The sequence below is a fragment of the Crinia signifera genome, chromosome 1, assembly GCF_055691185.1.
Source record: "Crinia signifera chromosome 1, ASM5569118v1, whole genome shotgun sequence".
In the NCBI taxonomy this organism is placed as follows: domain Eukaryota; kingdom Metazoa; phylum Chordata; class Amphibia; order Anura; family Myobatrachidae; genus Crinia; species Crinia signifera.
This window is the reverse complement of record NC_139217.1, coordinates 171822645-171840976: the sequence shown is the minus strand read 5'-3', so window position 1 is coordinate 171840976 and position 18332 is coordinate 171822645. Positions and strand designations below refer to the sequence as shown.

The window sequence follows — 18332 nt, the reverse complement described above, 5'->3', positions numbered from 1 at the left end:
GCCGTCTAATCTCAAAATCCCAGGATTGGAAACTCCAATCTCAGGATTCAAATCACATTGAGTTTAGTCTGAAATTCCACACTAGCCGCCAGGTTCTACCAGGCACTTAGGTTCTACTAGGGATGGACATCGAAATGTAATGGTTTGCAACAAGTTTTTTATTTGATGCTTCATGGTGCAACAATGTTTAGGCTGGGCCCCGCCCCCAGGTCCCATTCTTTGCCGGCTGCACTGCAAAGGATCTGCATATGCGCAAACTTGAGGGGTTTGAATATGCAAATCAAATGATTCTTTTTTTCTATCAAATTTGTTGAATACCATGGTTAGTTACCATTGCAATGAAAAATCTGATGGTGGAAGCCTAGCTATCATTTGATGGTGGGCTTCCGATGTCCATCCCCAGATGCTACTACAGAGGTTTTCATTCCTGTAGTTATAACACAAGGTTCCATGTTACAACAATCCAGAACATTTTATCCATTTTAATATGGGTTCAAATTAGATCCTTATGTGTATTACAAGTGTTTAAGTTAGGGTATGTATGGTATGGTCGTAACCATAATGCAGTAAATATTTGCAAGATGAAACAGTGCATTTTAAAAATAAAAGACGTATACTAAGATGCTTGCAATACTACAGGGTTACTGGATAAGTGAAAACAGGCTCCCCAAAACCTATCCATTGTTTATCTAGTATAAATTAAACAAACAAAAACAGAGATTTACAAAGGCACACAGTACTTCTAAAAATAGTAAAACCACAATCCCCCCCCCTCCACACACACACACACACACACACACACACCACACACACACCACACACACACACACACACACACACACACACAATACCACCATCACCACCAAAAACAGTACTTACAGCATGTTCCTTCCCTTCATGCAGACAAAAGCCTTCTTTCCTTGAAGCACATTCTGGACAACACTTATTACGCTCTATTCGAAAAATTTCTCCCTAAATAAGAAATAATATCATATATAAAAACACAAATCTTGTAATCCATTGTAATACTCTTGCTGTAGTTACGGAGTTTGTTGGCTTGTGCGCTGCATGATGAAACACAAATCAAATACTAAAAACATTCTTCTGAATACTATGGAATGTTTCTATATAGTTTGGAAATTTTGTTATAAAAGTGTACTATTTATCTTCTTCTTATGTTTTGTAAGTTATCCCTACATTTCACATATATTATACTAGTAAGCCCGCTCGAAGCAAATGCTTTGAAAGCTAGTCTGCTACCTTGTGATTGCCTCTGTGTTTGTGCATGTGTGAGACAGAAAGAAATGTAGTTTCACTCACTGCCAACAGATGGCAGTGTTTCGGAGACACACAATCAGACACTAGACATATATATATATATATATATATATATATATATATATATATTTCATTATATTGTGTATTTTCACTTTTACTTAAGCTGAACCAAACTTTATTTTCATTTAATACAGCTTGTGAACTAACTTTATGTAGTTGCACTGTAGTAAAAACAAACAGTACCACCAAACAGTAAATTTTTGAGGGGGAGGAAACTGATGTATCCAGAGTCAACCTACACAAGTACGGGGAGAATATACAAACTCTGCACAGAGCCATGGTGGGAGTCGAACCCATGACCTCAGTGCTGAGAGTTAGTAATGCTAACCATTACACCATCTGTGCTGCCCCAATAATACTGTAATACTATAATAATACAACAATAATAATAATAATAATAATAATAATAATAATAATAATAAATACTTCTTATTTATTTATTGAGTTGTTAATTATGTGCTATCACTGTGTGAATATGCACATATTAAAAGCTCCCACTGGAATTACATTAGTGAATTAGGAAGACTTAATAACTACATTACTGATATAAGCTGTAAAAAGATAACAAATGAATTTACCACATAGTTGGAGACTACTGAATCTGTATTCATAGGAGGGAATAACATGTAACACCACGGGGAGCTCTGAGGACACGGAATAACGCACAACGATTGCAGGATCATTCGAAATACATATGTTACCTAAACCAAATAGCTAGTAATGGGTGAGCGCTGTAGGCGCATTTTCAATAAACATTAATTTCACCATAGTTATTAGCGCACTTGATGGAGCAATCACAAAATCCATTCAATACTTAATGTTTATTAGTTTTGTTTCATACCATTGGCTATGGAATTATCTTGAAGGTCTGAAAGCAGTGTCTGGTTTGTTAATTACCAATGTGAAATCAATGAATTCAGTAATTGTGCAACCTCTGCCACTTTGTGGTAGGTAGAGGGCATCTAACGATTACATATGCCATTTAGAGACAGGAAGACTTGTATGTATAGGACAATTACCTTCACCCAGAATCAGCATTAATTCAAATATGTTTTGTTTTCAATTATTATATTTATATGTCTAAGAGCCTGATTTAGACCTGATCGAAAGGCTGCCAAAAAATCAGAGACGTGCGATTAGATAGCCACCGCCCCACAAAAATGACATCCCGCCTAGTATTAGCCTGCGAATGGGCTGCGAAAATATTCGCAGCCTATGCAAATAGCTGCAAATCCCTTCGCAATCACTCACCATCAAATTTTTTTTTATGTTTGTCTTGTTTGTGCACAGCCCAAGACCTACTCGGTGGCTGCGATAGGATTGGGGCCATAGGTGATGTCAAAAGCCCTCCCTGTAAACGCCCAGCCATGCTTGCGTTTTTCCTAACACTTCCATTACATGGTTGGGTGCCACCCCCAAACGCTGGCCACCTGTGAGTCAATTTGTGTACGGCCAGAATAAAATAAAGACACTGGATTTTTGTGGCATGCTATGATCCGTGCATGTTTGCAGTCGATCATCGGACTGCCTGTGATCTGAACAGGTCTGAATCAGGCCGCAAGATTGTAAGCAGGATTTTTTTTTTGTACATAATTCAATTAAAGTGTATTTCTTATCACTGATCAACACAGAATACTATGTACAAAGACAAGCAGGGACCAATCGCACTGGAAAGAATTTCGGAAATGAGATGTATGACCCCTCAGTTGTGATATAATACAATTGATTATGGATACTAACAGGAGGGTGTGCTGCCACTGGACATCAGATAATGACAGAAAGACGATGGACAGAGAAAGGAATGTCTCTGTGTGGCGCACCAGAGAAGAAGGATTACATACAATATAGCTTTTAATTTATTATTTTCTAAAAAGGAGCGAAATAAAAACACAAATTGACACATACATACACAAACATGTATTTAAAACGGGATAAAGCTATCCCTGCAACGTGAGACCCCACTGTTGCCTGTACCTTCCAAATAATATTTATCATTTTAATATGACAATTTTTCAAAATAAATGCTTGGTTTTATACTGTTGTCTGTTTTTTACACATGGGCATTGGTGGTTCGCAAATATGTTTCTCTGTAGTGGGTATCACAGTTTATTTAGTTGACACTCACTGTGTCAGTAAGTCAGTAAATCTGATTATTTTTATTCCTCTGTGATATATCGAGGTGATAGAGAATTTTTACAGTCACTGGCCGTGATTTTAATAATGTGTTCGGGGTTTTGACATATATACGTCCCCCGTAATGCTGCTGCTGAGGAACGAGACCCGAAGCAGACCGTGGTCTGTCTTCTGTATCTCGTCTCCGACGCAGTTTCTAATAGCCGCCAGAGACTCACGAAGGCTGCAAACGCCGGGGAACGGATACCACCGGGTGTGCGCCTAAGTTAGCTGGGCACAGAGGTCGCGGTCACGGACGTCAAGTGCCGCGCCACTGGTTCAGCTACTACAGAGTGTGATGCACCACTTAGATACTATGCCCTATCTAAACAGATCAAAATGCATTCAAATTGGGGAAGGGAACAGGGGGTCACACGGAGTGTTTGGTCAGCGCACGCTTCGCTGGGGAGCTTCGTCAGGACCAACCAGAATACTATGTATTAACAAATAATAATTGAAGTATTTTGGTAGTCGTGTAGTTTCACGGCGGCACTGTGAATACCGTTAGCTACGCTGTCATTGGAAGCCGTCCATTCGCATTGTGCGTACATCGGTTCGCACTGTGTGTATGGACTGCTAGACTGCAGTGTAGTGAAAAGCACAAATTTTTTAGCTACTATTTGTGTAGTTTCACGGCAGCACTGTGCTGCGATCCTTCCGGGTTCGCTGAGAATACCGTTAGCTACGCTATTTGCCAGTGCTCCATGTCAAATACTGGCAAATGTTTCCATTTCAAACCCCCACTATCCAAGCCAGCCTGAAACGTGGCGATCTCAGCAAACCCCGTGAGTGGGGGTATGAACAGGTCCTCCCAACCTGCTCATACCCCCACTATCCATGTCAGCGTGGGGTCAACTTTATAAAGTGTGGTGAGTGCAGCGAGCCACCGAGCCCGAAGCGTGGCCGCATAAAACGAGCGTGAAGCATGGCAAATGCAGCAAGTCCCGCAAGGGGATGCAGATTACTTCACGTGTATTCCGCATCCATTTGCAGGACTCGGTGCGATCGCCACACTTCTGGCTCCTTTTTCACGTCCCTGCGCGGGGCTTGCTGCGCTCGCTACGCTTCGGGCTCGATGGCTTGCTGCTCTCGCCAAACTTTATAAAATCGACTCCACACCGACATGGATAGTGGGGGTAGGAACAGGTCGCGGGGCTCGCTGCGCTTGCCACACTTTGGGCTGATGTGGATAGTGGCGGTGTTTTGGGAACACATTCACACATGTCATGCCATCCATCTGAAACAATAATGACGACACGTGTTAACTGGCAACTAGATTTTACTGAACAATAATGAACAATGTTAAATAATAGCGTAGAACAACAAGTCCCAGAAAGTTCAAAAACACTTATTCCTCTGGCACAGCAGCCAAAAACAGGGGCAAATGCAGGATTTTCAGAAGGGGGTTTCCAGAAGGATGGAGCAAAGCACAGAGATGGACAGTTAGGTGACCCAGTATATGCCGGGTCAGTTAAAGTATTATAGATAGACCAAATGTATATAAATAATAATAATATTAAATATATATATATATAAATGTATATAAATATATATATATATATATACATAACAGCAGTGTAGACCCCTGGGCATAGCAATGTATTGGGGCCCCTACCTATCCTCCAGCGGTAGGGGTGGGGGGTGCTATGAGCGGAAGCTTTGATGTCCCGCTGGTGGCAGGGGGTATTATATCAACCGCTCAGCATGTAGGGCATGGATCAGTAATTTTCACTAATTACCCCTTTACTGCACAGATGGTGGGAGATGGGGTGGGAGAAGGGGGCATTGGGCTGAATGAAGGGGCGCTGATACATAACTTCCAGGGTGGTAGAGGATGTGTAATATGCAGAGGAGGGGTGTATAGTGGAGTGGGCTTATTATTCATAAGTTTCTGGTGGGAGGACAGCTTGCTTGACTGCAGATATTTCCAGTTCCCGGGACTAGATTTCTTAGCTTTTAATGGAATTAAAAACTAGAGAATCCCACCTACCAAATGGTACTGGGGACTAGGGGTCAGATTTCAGGAGGCAGAGCAATCTGCCAACGAGTATATAAAACTACATACCAGGTGTGTGGAGCTGGAGCAGTAACCAGCTGCTTGAAGGCTGATATCTCTGATTCTGGGCACAGTAGAGACCAGATTCTAGTGTCCCTCAAAGGGGTAGAGTCCCAGCTTTTGGAATATACCCTCTGAAAAACTCTAAGTCAGACAGAATCTGAAATATCTGACTGGGGAGAGCAATTAACAGGCTTGGATGGGGACCACTGCTTTGAAATTCTTGTACCCATGGAAAGAGGGGACCGTTAGCTTTCAGACTAGAGCCCTCAGATTCCGTGGGGGGGGGGGGGGGGGTTCTGGGTACTCAGAAACCCCCCCTGCTTGCGCTACTGAAAAAGTAGGAAAAGCCGGACACAGTGAACAGGGAAGACAGAGCCGGGTTTGTGGGCTAAACAGGCAAGAAATAGCGTAAATTATCGAAAAACCAGCGCTACGAACAATGCGTAAGCTTGTATTCCTGACAGGATCTACGCTGACGTAAGTACACCCTGCCGGGGTACCGCTGCAGGGTGTATCACCAGAAAAAGATGGCGATAACCTGTTCTCTCTGCAGCGATGTGTGAGGGATCCGTCACAGATCCCTCCCAGTATGCCCCGCAGCCAAAGTTAAAAGGCTTTTGAATTTTCTTATATCCTATCGCTGTCTACTGAAGCACTCTTATTTACTTTGAGTGCTTCATGATGAAGCTTTTACTTGGAAATGCAGCTATACCTCTAACAGAAAATAATTATTTTTAATTGATAAACACTTTAAGCATAACAATAGCACGGCCATTTATTTATTTATTTTTTTAACTTGTGAGCTATACTAATAATACGCAGGGGGAGCAGCCTGTGGTGTCCTGGTATCATTATACAGGGGGAGCATCCTCAGAGGCAGCCCTCGCCCCCCCCCCCCCTCATCTCTGACAGAGCAAATGTTTTGCATGTAAAAGTTACTTATGGGCCTGTGCTCTGGACTTGCCTCCTAGGCTAAATGTTGCCAGGCAGCCCCTGGTCCCCATATAGTTTTTTTCTTTCTTTTAATTTTTAACTCATTTAATACCTTTAACCCTATAGCATACCTCCCAACTGTCCCCCTATTCGCTGGGAACGTCCTGTTTTTTTGGGAATCTCCTGCATCCTTTCCGCGGCCGGCAGTGTCCTGGCCCCATAGGCTGCAGCAGTTCAGAGAGATGCTAGCCATGCCCCCACAGTGGTGAAAACAGGGGCGTGGCCTTGCAGAAATAGACCACGTCTCCATATCGCTAGGTCACACCCCAAAAAAATCGGGCGCGCACCTTCGGTGTGCGAGGGGTCCCGCTACTGGCACAGCGAAAGTTGGGAGGTATGCTATGGAACACTGCACGGATTACTATTAGACGGTACAAAATTTTGGCACATCTTTCCTATGTGAGACTGGATGTGAACAGAAGGGAATTTAGAAAGAAAAAATGTAACCGATTAGATTATTGGAAACTTTGAGTGGGATGTACTAAAGGGAAAATGCGGTTAAAAGGGGGGTTTTACCGCATTTTCCTATGTACCATTACCCGTCCGCCCCGTCTCCGCCGGGCAGGGTATCGCCACCCTCTGGGTGGCGATACCCTATAGAAGGCTATGGGCTTCTATCGCCGCCCGCCATCCGCGCGACCCCCCCTCCTGTCCTCCATCGATCTCCTCCAGCCCAGCAGGTGTCATAGCCGGGAGGACATCCGGCTGCAGGGGGGAGGAGGAGACGCAGGGGGACACTGACAGCCGCCGGGATGTGACGGAGACCCCCACACACCACATTACAGGTATCGCGGGGGTCTCCGTCACCGCAACCCGATGCTAGCCGCATATGTTAGTACATATGCGGTTGCATCGCGGCGAGGGGCGGCGATGTATATTAATACATCCCGCCCTTTGTGAGGTATCTAGATGGGTCAAAGGGCCAGATGATCACTGTAGGAAAGTGTATGCATTGAAACTACAAAACAAATCCTGTATAATCTGCTTGAATAAAAAAACTTGGTACTCTTTACTTAGAAGGGCGCCCACGATTTTGATCGTGGGCATCGTTAGTAAAAAATCTCCGAATTGTTAACGCCACCCCACGATCAACGTCAACCCGATGCGTGGCGAGCGCAGCGAGCCCGCGAGGGGCGGCGGTACGCGTCCTACGACCTTTTCATACCCCCACTATCCACGTCGGCGTGGAGTTGAGAATAGAAAGTGTGGCGAGCGCAGCAAGCCACCGAGCCTGAAGGTATCCGCGTCCCCTCGCGGGGCTCGCCACGCTTCGGGCTCGGTGGCTCGCTGCGCTCGCCACACTTTCTATTCTCAACTCCACGCCGACGTGGATAGTGGAGGTATGAAAAGGTCGTAGGACGCGTACCGCCGCCCCTCGAGGGCTCGCTGCGCTCGTCACGCTTCGGGTTGACGTTGATCGTGGGGTGGCGTTAACAATTCGGGTGGCCATTATTCACTTCAGGGTGCCTATTTGGCCTCTGTGGCCCATTTAACATTGTTTCCTATGGAAAAATTGGGTCAATTGAGGCATTGAACAGGAAAATCGGGTCAATTGAGACATTTAACATTGTTCCCTATGGGAAATCTCGGGCATCTCGTCTGTCGCATCGCACCTGATTTTTTAGTGCATTCAATGCCCGAGATGGCCGAGATGGGCGCCCTTCTAAGTAAAGAGTACCAAAAACTTTAAATGACTTCTTTGTAAATATGTGTACTTGTTCCTGCTACAATATGGTACTGTAGTTTAGATTCTAGAATATTGCACTGGGATCATTTCAAGTCATCTTGGTGCACATTTCTCTATAAACCCAGAGGTTTTTTTTAAACAAACATAAAAATACTACACAAAATAAACAATCTAGTTATATTTTCAGAATTGCACAGTACCTTTGTGAAGTCACACTGGGGGTCTTTACAAAGTGTTTTGTTGCAGACCACAATGTTGTCATGACAGGTGCAATCTTGGCAAGATTCTGGCTTCCACTCAGTGCTGTTCTGTAATAAATAAATAAAAAATCACTTTATAGTAAGTTGTATAGACATGCTAAACATTTTTACAATACAAAAATATACACTTAATAAAAATCAACAAATAAGCATTGTAGTAAGCCATACACAGGGCAGCCATCAGGGGGGTACTGTGGGGACTCCAATCCCTGGCCCAGACAGAACGCCCAGGGCTTTCAGAAACAAAGTTCAAATTTCCCTTGAAGCAATGTAGAGGTTGAGTGGTGCAGCCAGTGCTAGTGCCACAGGTCTCACCAGGCATTCCACGTGTTCCAGAAAGGAAAGTGGGCCCTGCCTATTTTGTCAGTCTCGGGAGCCACAATTTCTTATGGCAGCCCTGCATATTATATATATATTTTTATGGTACATCTCTTCCTTAAACAAATGATTACACTTTACTGAGTAAAGGCCTCATAAAAGGAAGCCCAGTGGATTTCCCAGCAAGAAATGAGAGATATACATTCATAGAATAATGAAATGCTGCATTAAGAATAAGGAAGCTTTCTCTGTAGTGAAAATGCTAGGTCCCTATCCTATACTATACTCACGCTTAAGGGCTCCCAGGATTCCCTGTTCTAAGTCTGTGATAATAAACAATGGATTTCTGCCAGCAAAGGTTAGAATGATGGAAGTACTATTTCAAACTAAGCCTGTACCATCAGCCCTGCTGCAACCTGCACTACATATTTCACCTCTGGATCAATAAACTTTGAGCCTCAACTGCTTTATGTATATTGATTGCTCTATAGCATCACTGTACAGCACATGAGCAATGTTTCAAGTACAAATTGGACATAAATTCTGAAACAATGTTTTGCTGTGGGTTGTCTGTGTGTACAGTGGAGATGCAGCTATAGTCTGTTATCATGTGGTCACAAAGGGGTGTAGTCAATGCATCAGGCGAGGGGGTTAAACGGCGTGAATCGCAGAAAACAAGCGATCCTCGCTGTTTAACCCCCGCGCCAACCGCTCACCCTGTTCAAAGTTCTGGGGAAATCCTCGCTGTTGGAGGACAGAGAGAATTCCCCCAAAAATCAAGGCTTGTGGCTAATGCAGGGAGCCCGCAGCATTTAGCCGCGAGTCTCGCTGTTTTAGCAGCCGCATATGCCGTTTCCCCCTTTGCTCCAAAAAGCTAGTGGGGGGAAACGGCGTGTGCAGGGGGTCAGTTGAATACTAACCGTGTGAGTAGAGTGGCCAATCTCGGGATTGGCGAGATCCCGGCATTTGGCTTCTAAAATGCTGGGATTTCAATCCTGGGATTGGAGTTTCCAATCCTGGAATTTCGGGATTAGACTGCACATGGGTGGGTGCTCAGACACTGCCCGGCTTCTGCCGTCACCGGCAGTGTGGCTCTGCGCAGTGTGAGGAGGTCAGAGGTCACACTGCGCAGGCCACACAGACGCACAGCCCACCTGTCTCATCATTCAGCCCGCCCTCCCACCCTGGCTGCCTTCACCGCCCACCCTCCTGGCCGCACCACAAATGTAAGTAAATATGCGGGGTGGCCGGGGCGGGTTTTTTTTGTTATGGAAATTAATCTTATTTTTCAATCCCGAATTCCAGGATTGAAAAAATGCCCCAGGATTGACATCCCTAGGTGCGAGCTGTGACAGCGAGCAGGCAGCATTGAATACTGCCCAATGTGGCAATAAGAGTTCATCAAATATTTAAAGATGGCTGCAATCACATTAAAATGGCTCAGAGATACATTTAAAATGTATATTTCATATCAGACAATATTACTTTATGTATTTGTCCCATTTTCCAATCATTCCATTATCCTGTCTTTATGATCAGTAAGTGTACGGGGTACACTGATCAAGCACACATACAAGTTGTGCAGAAGCCAGAAGTGAGCAAGGACTGTCCTTAATCCCCTTCTCTCCTCATTCTGCTCTGAGATATTATGTACTATTATATGAATATTTAATATGAGACTAGTGCTTACATCAGCAAGATGGTGTTGATTACTTCTGCTCATGGATAAAATATAACAAAGTACATTTAGAATAAATATCTAGTGCTTCATTTCAAATGTCACTGCTACTACCATTGCTGTTTGGCAGCTGGGCCCATTGAGTACAAGTACAGTACACTGATAAATGTTGTATGTGTCCTATTATAGAGTTAAACCATGTTCTAGTTTGCTGTAATTGTTCCGTGAATTGGTTCAAATATTTAAACAATTAGGTATATTTTAATTACAACAATATATACAGTATGGTCTTTTATAGATTGTTATTTCTGAAACTGCTGTAACATTGTACAACAAATCCTTCCCTCAGTGCAGTGGTTCCCAACCTCGGTCCGCAAGTACCCCAACAGTTCATGTTTTCCAGGTCATCCGGCAGGTGCACAGATGCACTTTTCATTCACTGACACATTTTAAAAGATCCACGGGTGGCACTAATTATTTCACTTGCGATTCTGTGTGGAGACCTGGAAAACGTGAACTGTTGGGGGGGTACTTGAAGACTGAGGTTGGGAACCACTGCCTTTTGCTGTATACTTTGGGTAGCTACACATACAGGTGTACTAAAAACAATCCCCAATCTACCATAAGTCCAGCAGATATGGCAACAGGGGAAGAACTGCCACAAAAGAAAAGTTGTTCCCCCCATTATTAGGGATGATTTGGATGAGTGTGATATATTAGGTCGGCAATGCCTACGTTGTCGCAAAAAGATCAACATGCACAAGGCTGAAAATGGAAAAGATAGACACAGGAAAAGGTAGATATGTATTTTATCATTTTTTTGGTGTTAACCCTTTGAGTGCTAACATCTCTGAGAGCTGTTCAAAAATGCCAGCATAACTCACATGTGTTATATAAATTCAAATAAAAAATGTGTAAAAAAAAAAAGGATATAATTTTTATATAAGGTAAACATTACAGGATATTATGCTGAATAAAAATGTTTGCTTGGCAATTTTCACAGCAATTTTGACAAAATCACTTGGCAATCAAAGGGTTATGGTTGATACCTGAGCACGTGGAGTATGAAAAAGTTACAAAAATTGAAAAAAGCCCAAAAATCGAAAGGGGGCATGACAGCAGGGGAAGTTTTACATCCATGGATATAATTTATCCCTATAAATAATAATCAAGTAGCATGAACGTTACAGATTTATTCAAATACTATGGGGGTTTTTTTGGGGGGGAGAGGAAAAAGCTCTAACGGTGCATATACACAGTGCGATTTGAGCATCCGATTTTGATGATAGAAAAGTTAGTACAAATCACAGTGTGTATACAGCTTGCGATGCTGAATCTCGCCCCCGTGGGATCGGCATTGCAAATAAAAACTACACTGTGCAGGAAAGCCAATTTTAACTATCTTATATTGTATACTGTTTAATATAGTCAAAATCGGCCCTAGTTATAATCTCAAGTATATATAGTCATTATTCTATGGTTCTGTGTACCGGCAAGTTCATGGGAAACCACATAATCAAAATCTCAGCGTGTGTTTGCACCATAAGCTGCAAACAGGAATAAGCATGGAGATATAGGCCCTTATTCTGGTCCATTCGTTCGGACCGCTTTGTTCTCACACTGTGTAACATCCAATCACCGGCCCTGCAAGCAAATCGCCCTTGCGAATGGTGGGCCGACATACCACCATTCCGGAGGCGGGGTTTGGTGGACTCGAAAGGCTGCAAATTCGCAGCCTTGCGAATCAACCAGAATAACCCCCATAAAGTATCTAATGAAGCCAGCAAAGTAACTCTGGAAAGAGCTTGTGGGTAATTGATTCTTCCCAACGTCTGTGAATTCTCACATACTGTATACTATACAGGTGCATTCCAGCAATTGACTTGCTTATATCAATTGCCTTCCTCTATAACGCTTAAAAAGACACTTTTAAAGTTGTACACTTTTAAGTTTTGTTAAGATTATGATTCGTATTACACATCATACCGTCACTGAATATAGTGCTCACAGTCACTCTGGGAACACCGATTACAATACTGATGAAGGAAATAATAAACAGCCATCAAGTGGAATGGTGCCTTGATATTGTGAGAATTTTATGTACTATATAAATGTAAATTGTTATTAAAGTCTACATGGGGCTTCTCTAAATGACAACAGACTTGGGGTCGAACAGAGTACTACCACCTGGGGAAACATAGCAATACGAGACAGTAGTGCACATTGTAAAGTCATTATATTAGTGTTCGTGAAATTAGGTGGAACATGTCTCCCCAAGGCTGTGAGGCTCTAAAACTTTATGTTGTATATAATATCTCTGAAATTATGTTTAGAACTCTACAATTTTGGATGTGTTTACGTTTCCTGATGCTGCTTATTACACTAACTATAATTAAATATTCCTGTATGACTATAGAAACCTGCAATTTTCCAGAGGATATAATATATCCTTAATCTTCTGACTACAAGTGTTTGTTGGGAAGTTTAGTTTAACAATAGCCAATCACAAACTTCATTCACCTATAACTTTATATGATGCGTATGTACAGTATGCTATCTTTTGGTTTGCAGATGACAAAGGGAAAGGGCAAAGGAAAGAAGAGTGATTCACCCAGAGTCCCAGACTGAGCAGATCTCTCTCCTTCCAGCCTTTCGGTTCATACTATATTAGTTACTTCTCTATGGCTGAGACCAGGATCCAATGGATATCACTTCTGATATCGCTGAAGGGTTAAGGGCCAGAGCATACTGTGTTTGATATTAGTATGAGTCTAGGCTGCACAGTGTTCTATTGTTTTTTATTAGACTGAGATGCTTTCCTTAGGACTACTGTCACTTTCAGGAAACGATGGGCCTGATTCAGACCTGTTCACTAGGCACGTATGCTCGCAGCCTATTGAACAGGTCAGTGCCACCCGCCGCACTAACGAAATCTGTCTGAACTGACTTTTATTTCCATTCTTGATGGCTGAAAATAGGGCGGACGCTGATGTAATGTGAGGTCAGACGCCCGCCCCGAGCAGGCAGCGACCCTCGAGTTCCAGGGGAGCGCCAATAAAATGCTGGGCATTCCCCTGTTTACGTCCCCCTTCCGTCCCCTGCATGTTCAAACACCTTGGTGGGTGTGACCCTCCCAGAGAGCATTCACACAGGGGATCTGCACATGCACATATTCGTGCAAGCGCAGACCCTCATCATCGGAAACGGGGCCAAATTCGGCCAGATCCGATGGGGTCTGAATTATGCCCTATATGTAAAGGATGCCCAGATATGTAATGATGGGACAAGCAGCAATAGATTCGGAGACTCAAGAAGGTTCAGATGTCAAAAGCATAGTTAGGCCGTTGTACCAGGTATACATATCAAATCTAACGGTGAAATCAGAATCAAGCTGGTCTAATGTGTGAGCTGATCGGGGAAACGCCCTTCCTTTCCTTTAATGTCTGCATATCCTCAAATAGACTCTATGTATTTTTAGATATATTTGTAGTATTTGTCATTTAGACTATTCAGCAAGGTTTGTGGAGCCTAACAGATGAATGATGATGATGATGATGATGTTGATGATGATGAAGAATACACTGCTTGGTGTAAAAAAAAAAAAAATAACCTTGATAAGGCCACATTCTGTACATACATTAATAATATACACTTGTTTTAAATTTTTGTGGTTTGGGTTATTTTAGTTGAATTTAGCACAGGTAAGAACACAAATAAAATCCAATAGGATTAATTATCCTCTCTTGTGTACAGGATACTAGAACTGATCTTTTACACATTTTTCTTACTGTCAACTGCACTTACAGAGGACAATTACTCCTATTCCACTTCTGACATGAGCTGCAGGGGCTGAGATGTGCTGGGTGTATGCTCAGAAGTAATCTGATGATACTGGAAGAAGGGAGAAGATCACAGGATCAAACAACTGTCTCCTGTCCGGTTACATGTGAGAAAGTGAGTCGTCCATTCATACCTGCATCGTCAGTTTAGTTTTCTATTATACAGTATATAACAATTTGAGATCAATGACTATTTCATGTTAATATCTTCACAACTTTTTGTGAAGGATAAAGGATAAAAGATACATTGAATAGTGGCTTATTTCCCTATGTAGCCTTGAAACATCTAGAACTACCATCAAACAGTTTCCAGGAAAACAGGGCAACCAGTACCTTCATCAAGGTATAGAAGAAATTCTCTTGATTCAGTAAAGGAAATGCTTTGAATATAGATGGAAGAAAAAAACAACAACAAAATTTTATCATTGTTGTCTCTTCTGAAATCATTCATTGTATATTTAACTTTAGAGAAGAATTGGGGACTCTTCACAGTTATTTGTCTTACTGTAGTCTCACATACTTTCTTGAAAACATATGATTACTACTAGTAATGTAACCAGGAATCAAAACTTGTACATTTCCTACAGTACATGTTCCTAGTCCCAAAGCAAAGCTCCAGGTGACTTTAATTCAAAAGCTTTTTCAAGCTCCTTTAACTTAAGAGCATTTTCCATGATATCTTTCTGCTGTGATTTTAATGGTTATGGGTCATGTAATGGGATCATTGGGTTGACCAAATGTTGGTCGACAGTCATTCAGTCGACATACTAGAAGGTGGCTAGGTCGACATGGCACAAGGTCGACAGGTGTTTAGGTCAACATGGGACAAGGTTGACAGATGTCTAGATCGACACAACCGTTAGGTCAACATGGGTTAGGTTGACAGTCAAAAGGTCGACATGGGGTTTTCACAGTTTTTTACCCGAATGTCGACAGTCGACATGGACACAGTTTTAAGTGCACCGTGTCCACGCGCCATGCTTCGGGCGTGGTGCCTCACTACACTCTGCACACTATTTTATTCTCCCACCACGCCCTAGTGGGCATGAAATACCGCCTGCATGACCCGGCACATGTCGGGTCAAAAAACAGTAAAAAAAAAACCCAGTAAAAAACCCATGTCGACCTTTTGACTGTTGACCTAACCCATGTCGACCTAAACACCTTTCGACCTTGAGCCATGTCGAACTAGACACCAGTATGTGGGCCCAAAGGTGTTGACCAAATGATTGTCGACCATCTTAAGGTCGACCCATCGACCATAACCCTGGGTCATAGTGTCAACCTATGTCAACTTGTTCATGTTGACCTTTTCCATGTTGACACATTGCTTGTATCAACCTTTTGACCATGTCACTCTAATACATGTTGTCCTTTTTTATTTGTCGACCTTTTGCCTGTCGACCAATAGTTGTGAACCTATTGACCGTCAACCTTATTACTATTGACCTATTGACTGCATACCAATTTTAAGTTACCCCTTTAGATCAGAAGTCAAACTACAGTATATCATATTTTCCGACCTTGGATATTACACAAGCAGCTTTCAAATGCTATTGCACCTTATATAGAGAACACAGTGGACAAGCACAGAAGGAAGTCAGCAAGATAACACAAAGTTGCAGGAACACTTGTACGAACTAATGAGGTAAAGTCGCATGAATGTGGCCGAGACCTTTCACTGCGTAAGCTGTATGGATTCGGAGCTCCTTACTACCATAACGCGGAGATGAGTAGACAAGTAGTAATAACTTTTTTTCTGATCGCTACTGCAGGCACGCTGACAGAGCACTGAAGTTTGCCTTAAGTTATTGTACAGTACATTGCAATGTGAGCCCAGAAGCTGTCTGAGGTAAAGACTAATAGTACAGTTTTAAACTGACAGCAGGAAAAGCTGTGGTGGAACCAAGCTGAGCCCTCAAGATAATACTTCATTCATTTCACTTTCTTATATCAGAGTAACATAGCTGAGATACACACCTGACAAGTGCAAATCTGGGTACTATTATTAACAGATGTAGATATACAGTATACTAGCTAATAAATTATATCATGGACAAGAGACAGAGAAGCATCAAATAATCTCACTCTCTCCAAGAAGTGGTAAAACTGTAGACAAAGCGGTAATACACGCATATATTTTAGGCCTATCAATATTCAAATACGCTTTCATTACATAGAAAATAAATCCAAAGGGTAATCTCCAATTGCTTAGTTCTGAAATGTGTGGCAAAGCGATAATAATTTGTATTAACTGCAACAAGGAAAATCGGGCTGAAGAACACCATTTCAATTTATCTTTCTTGGGATTGTAAATTTGTAGAACTTCTACTTCCACAAATACTGATTTTGAAATATAAACTATAATTAAACTAATACCAAGAAAAGGGTGAATATGGGTCACAGGGTCGACACTAATAAGATCTATTGGTTGACAGGCCATATGTCGACAAGTGAAAAAGTCACTAATCACTAATTCGACACAATCAATATTGAAATACAGTAGGTCAACATGGACACGGCATAAATGTACTATTTTTTAAGTGGCACACTATTTTAATCTAATTCTATGTCTACTTGTATGGTAAAGTATGAAAAAGCACTTGTTTTTTAATAAAAAAGAGAGAGTCATGTCCACCTTTTACATTGCTTTCTGCTTGTGTCGACCTTTCGACCACGTCCACCTAAGGTATGCTGAACTTTTTACATGTCGACCTTCACCTGTCGACCGATAGTGGTCGACCTATTGACTGTGGACATTATTAGTGTCCACCTTCCCGAAATGTGATAGGGCACTGGTGACAGTTTTGTTATCCCATAGAGAAAGATAATATTCCCTTGTGGTGCTTGCAACACTGAATACATCTTGCTTTCTTATCCTTTCCTGCAGTATTAAATACATAAAGAATACAGAGTTAGCACAGATCGCCTATACACACATCGCTACTTGTATATAGCCGATCTAGCCAAGGGGAATCACTGAACCGCTCAGCATGTAGGCTAGGCAGAAGTCACCCCATGTGTATGGGGCTTTAGATAGTCATGTGTATGGGGCTTTAGATACCAAGTTACTTCAAATCTGTATTTTTAAAGTCTTAACTTAACAGGAAAACCAACCAACCTTCCTATGATGAGTTAATGTTTAACTAATCAAAGTGCACAATCAGCTCATAATGATTTTAAGTGATGTAGCTTCCTGGCTGTTTACAGTATATACCATGTCTTTGTTGGTGTCCAACAAGGGGCTATGTAGAGAGCTATGTAGAGAGCTATGTAGAGAGCATGGCTTTTCAACAGAAAAAAACTAATTTTTTTATTCAGAATTACCTCCTCCTAACCCCCGCAATTCAGGCCAATCTTCATGATATTGGTAAGATGGGTCTCTGTCCTGTATCTAAAGGAGCAGTTAAGAACATTTAATGGTACAGTCTCTAAAACTCGCTATAACAGAGCTTGAAGACATTAAGGCCCAGATGTATCAAGCTTTAAAAAGTGAACAAAAGGAGAGTGAAAAAAAGCCAGCCAATCCGCTCAGGTTGGAGCTGATTGGTTGGCTATTTATCACTCTCCATCTTATCACTTTTTAAAGCTTGATACATCTGGGCCTAATAATGATTTCTCCTGGCTCCTGGGCATGCCCCAGCTGCCGGCCCACTTTTTTTCTTACTGACACTTACTTACCCCGAAAAGGGGTGGGGTGTATGCAAATGAGGGCACGGCTTATGCTAATTAGCCGCAACCTCATTTTCATACGAGAATAGACGCTGTGCGCATGCGCACAGCGTCTATTCTACTAGATTGGGGGTCTCCCAACTGCCACCCCCCGCAGCGGGACAATGCCTGCCGCGGGTGGGACAGCGGGACAGGACCCGAAAATTGTGACTGTCCCTCTAAAATCGTGACAGTTGGGAGGTATGTATACCAACAACTCTTCTTCTAAATCTCTTGAGCAGAGCCCAGTGTGACTCATACAGTGGTTTAGAAACCA

The 18332-nt window shown here is 42.4% G+C and overlaps 1 protein-coding gene across 3 annotated transcripts in view; it reads right to left on the bottom strand.

The window, feature by feature from the left end:
* The window catches only part of FRAS1 (Fraser extracellular matrix complex subunit 1), a 460024-nt gene that overhangs the window by 295447 nt on the left and 146245 nt on the right, over positions 1-18332 (bottom strand). For all 3 annotated transcript variants that reach the window (XM_083177073.1, XM_083177084.1, XM_083177093.1), the window contains exons 3-4: positions 8450-8557; positions 880-972 (exon numbers count right to left, since the gene is read on the bottom strand). In XM_083177073.1, coding sequence (XP_083033199.1) covers positions 880-972; positions 8450-8557 — 201 coding nt within the window. The remainder of the gene's footprint in view (positions 1-879; positions 973-8449; positions 8558-18332) is intronic.